We start from the raw sequence: 4,827 nt of genomic DNA on the forward strand, positions 1-4,827 counted from the left end.
CATTAGAACTGGTACACCGTTGTCGCTTGCAAAATCAAAATGACGGCACCGTGGGTGTAAACTTACAGATTATGGGGTGGTAATATTATAATGAGATCCCTTTGCCACGTCACCAAGGGAGCAAAATCAGACTCGCTCGTTTTCTCAGACGCTTGCAGAAGAAGGCTTACCAAAACAAAGTTACTGGGTTAATCTTTTTCACGTTTCCTTGGTTGGTAGATGCACCGGGGACCTGATTATAGCACTTAAAACCTGGAAAAGTCAGATTTTCATGATATGTCACCTTTAAATATTATATTACTACTAGCCTACTACTAAATAATTAATTTTACATTAGGTTATTTTTGTGAGTGAAATATCTATAAAATAATTTTTATACCAGTCTGGCAGAGATCTTGAAACAAAAATTATAATATTACATGCTTGTCATAAACGTTTATTCATCTTGCAGATGTTTTCACACATTCTGATAAACATGTACAATGTTTTCATTTCAATTACAGAGATGGATTGCATATTCGAATATTATCAGATGGAAACTAGCGCATGATCAATTCTTGTCCAGAATAAACCTTATTTTTTCATAAAGCCTGTTTTTATTTCCATAGGCTGTTTTTCACAATCACATTTGTTATGGTCTGACACTGACATGTTGTTATAGCCTTTGGCATTGTGGTAATCCTGTAAAATTCCACTATTTTTGAAGCAATAAACTCAGAAAACATATTTTCTCCCAGCTTTAGAATCAGAAGCAGACTGACAGTGGGTGATATGCAATATAAACATGGGATGTGAATCAGGCTTCTCATCCTCTTGGTCCACATAATCAAATAAGCCAATGTAATCCATTTACTGAGGTAATAGCACTGATTCATTTACAAACAGCAGCATAAATCTACATTAATGCTGTATAATTTGCATACTTCTGTAAGACTCTGAAAGTGGCTTTTACTGTTACATTATTTTAATGGATTAATAAATGAATGAAAGAAAGAATTAATGAATGTGTGATCAAATTAACTCAGTAATAACAAAAACTATAAAATATATCTTTTATATACAGACATAAATAATATATTTCTCTCTCTCTCTCTCTCTCTCTCTCTCTATATATATATATATATAATCTTATTTATATTTATATATTTTATACTAATGTTTTAAATATATTTTATACTAATTTTAGAAAAATTCCATTGAATGGTAATATTTGGCTAGTGCGTTTAGTGTGTCATGATATTAGATTCCATTTTCACAGTCTTGCAATCATTTTTGGCACATATTAGTTATAATGCTGTGAGTGATTAGTAAGAAATTCAACAGTGAGTGATGGCATGAATAAATCCTATTGTAAATACTCAGGTCCAGTGTCTATAGTGAGTCTCAAGTCTTTTGTTTTTGTTCCCTTATACAGGTGTGGGGCTTCCAGCACCATCCTGTGACTCCAACACGATGACGTTGGGGTCACTCACTGTCACCGCACCATACGTAGAATCAAACGGCACGTCTTCTTCCTTCATTTTCTTGTAGGATATGTTTGTATCATCCTCGTCATCCTCCATGAGGTCCTGTTTATGTAATACCTCTTTCCTGTACATGCGGTAAGCCAGAATGAAGACGCCAGCCTCTGCTGCCTGGAAGAGCGCGTACAGCAGAGGAAACATATACATGCCTCCCATCAGCTGCGGAGGGAACGCCAGCTTCAGGATGGCCGTGCAGAGCTGCACGTTCTGACAGCCCGTCTCTAAAGACACAGTCCTCCGACTGTTGGGGGGGAGATCGAAGAGCGTCGCCAGGCCGTATCCTGCCGCATAGCCGGCCATGGGCATGAGTACGGCCACCAGGTAGACGGAGGCAGGGATGGTGGCCAGCAGCTCCGGACCCAGCATAGTTCCAGTCATGATGAAGAGCATCAGCAGAGTGACCAGGAGAGACCACAGAGACACCTGGAGCAGAAACACAGGTAAGTCTTCTAAACAGCCATTATACTGTCATTCAGATCTTACTGAAGTTTCTCAGCAGATTTTATTTAGGCTATTCTTCGTTTAGTTCATTTTTTATTGATTTAGCACAGAATCTGCAACATTTTTCTCATATATTTCCCATGTATTTTCACAATATTAGTTTATGGGTCTAATAGACTTATAATCACAATATTTATATTTTATTTTATGAGTCTAACCGACATATTCTCACAATATTTGTATTTTATTTTATTTCTCCCAGTATTTTATTTTTATTTTATTTTATGGGTGTAATGTACAAATTCTCCCAGTATTTTATGTTATGTCTAATGGGCATATTCTCAGAATATTTCAGATTTATTTTATGAATCGAATGAACATATTCTTACAATATTATTTTTTAATTAACATATTTTCAGAATGTTATTTTTTATTTTATTGGTCTAATGGATATATTCTTACAATATTTATATTTTATATCCCAGGTTTTATGAAAGTATTTTCATTATATATATAATAATATTATGTTTTATAGGTAAAATGAACATAATCTAACAAAATTATTTTTCTGGGTCTAATGGACATATTCTCAAAATAGTTTTCTTTTTTTTCAGCATCTAATGGATATTCTCACAATATTTTTACTTTATATTCTGAATCTAATTAAATATTCTCACAATATTTTTATTTTATTTTATGGGTCTAATGAAAATATTCTTACAATATTTTTACTTCATATTCTGGTTTTAATGGACATTCTCACAATATTTCTATTTTATTTTTATTTAACACATGTTCTCAAAATATTGCTCTTTCTGGATCTAATGGACATATTCTGATCATACTGATATTTTATATTCTGGGTCTGATAAAAATATTCTCACTATACTTTTATTTTATTTTATTTATTCTGGGTATAGGGGAAATATTATCAGAATATTTAATTTAATTTTATTTTATTTTATGGGTCTAATGGAAATATTCTCACAATATTATAATTTTATTTTCTCGGTCTAATGGACATATACTCACAGTAATTTTTGTATTTTATGAGTCTAATGGACGCATTCTTTCTAACAGAGACATTTTCTGAATATTTTAAACATTAAATCCAACTACCTGATGATGTAATTGCTAGACATCTCTCTGTGGTCGAGAAAACTAAGAAAATGAAATTGTTTACAGGCCTCAGCGGGCAGCAATTAGCTATAAAGGGTTTTCATTAATACAGCGACTGGTAACAACTGATGTGACATATTTCGCTAAGCATGACCTGGGGAATGAATCCTGAAAGGAGTGAATGGCACAGAGAGGCACATGATGATACTACTAGAGGAGAAAAGTGCAAGCCATGAGTGACAAATCAGCCCACTTTTATCAACTCCACTTAATGTGCTGCTCCCCCAACTGCCTCTATTCCTTTATCACACTCTCTGTCAGCCCTCCCCTCACCTCCCATCCCGCATCTCTCTATCTCATAGTCGCCGCTGTGCCCTTACCAGGCTGTTCTTAGATAAGCTCAACTGAAAGGAACCCATGTGCGCATGTGACGCCACCTCGCCCCAGGCACTTCAGTCTCCTTTTAATGGCCAGAGATGGTGGACATGAAGGCGACCTAAGCAACCCATCACAACCAGTGATATTTCAGAAATGACAGCAGAAATCTAAATCATGTTATTTTGTGATGAAGATCCACTTAGTGGCTCCTCCAAATCAAATCAACTTAGTCTGATATTTCAGGTTCCTTTTCCTAATAGTAAATGTGCTCAGCTTTGGCACTGCTTTGAATGACTTTTAGACAACTGATCAGGTTTTTTGCATTAAGTCACCTTGATGATGATTTCTGCCACTCGAGTATAGCGGTATCTAAGCCAGACCCCGAGCCCGATGGGAATGAGGGTGCTGCAGAGGGTGAGAATGATCGCGCCGAAGGGCAGAAGGTTCACCACAGGTGTGTTGATCCACGCGCGACTGTACATCCACAGACACAGCGGCATGAGCACGAGCGCCAGAATAGTGGACGAGATGGTCATGATGATGCTGGAAAACAAACCCCACCAAAAGAAATGTATTACCAAAGACAGCCAAATAAAGCAACATGTTCTTCTGACCTTTATTTTATTTCTGTGCTTTATGCACTTAGTATAATACATAATACTTAAAAAATAAAAACACAATGCGTGCAAAAAAATCTGTGCAAAAATACTTGCCAAAAATCCACTGAACAATGCACTGAACTAGAGCATCATCTTTTCTCTATGGCAAAATAACATTCTCACAATACATTTTTTATTTTCTGATATATTTTAAATTATACATGTTTTAATATTTGTTTATTATATTGATTATATTTTTATTTGTTTATATTTTATATTAAATTATATTTTTATATATTATATTTTTAGATTAAAAATATAAATATTAAAATAAAAAATATATATAAATATAAAATTTTAAAATGCATATATTCAAATAATTTTATATTATAGCTACACTGTAAAATCTAATTAGTTGGGCTTACTTAAAAAAAGCATGCAAACCGATTGCCTTGAAAAAACTAAGTAAAGTGTAAGAGGAATAGTATGTTGTACTGACAAATGCTTAGTTAGTATAGTTTACTTACACGTGAGTTCTAGTAACTAAAAAAGTACTGTTACACTATTTAAGGATTATATAAACTCAATTAAGATCATATCAAAGTAATTATGAATAATGAAATTTGAAGAAATTCATTAATAATCACACAAACAATAAATTCACTAATGATTTAATTAAAAGATAGATCACTTTCTAAAAGCAATCTATTTATTACTTTTTTTTCCCTTGAAATCAAATAACTCTGATTTCATAATGCATTGCTGCA

General features: G+C 33.8%; 1 protein-coding gene across 1 annotated transcript in view; it reads right to left on the reverse strand.

The window, feature by feature from the left end:
- Window positions 1-1,152: 1,152 nt before the first annotated feature.
- The window catches only part of LOC107755217 (sodium/bile acid cotransporter 4-like), a 4,522-nt gene continuing 847 nt past the window's right edge, over window positions 1,153-4,827 (reverse strand). Inside the window, exons 3-4 of the mRNA XM_016571936.1 lie at window positions 3,794-4,004; window positions 1,153-1,946 (exon numbers count right to left, since the gene is read on the reverse strand). Of these exons, the coding sequence (XP_016427422.1) occupies window positions 1,407-1,946; window positions 3,794-4,004 (751 nt within the window). The 3' untranslated portion in view covers window positions 1,153-1,406. The remainder of the gene's footprint in view (window positions 1,947-3,793; window positions 4,005-4,827) is intronic.

This window comes from Sinocyclocheilus rhinocerous, unplaced genomic scaffold, assembly GCF_001515625.1.
Source record: "Sinocyclocheilus rhinocerous isolate Xijiao unplaced genomic scaffold, SAMN03320098_v1.1 scaffold562, whole genome shotgun sequence".
Taxonomy (NCBI): Eukaryota; Metazoa; Chordata; class Actinopteri; order Cypriniformes; family Cyprinidae; genus Sinocyclocheilus; species Sinocyclocheilus rhinocerous.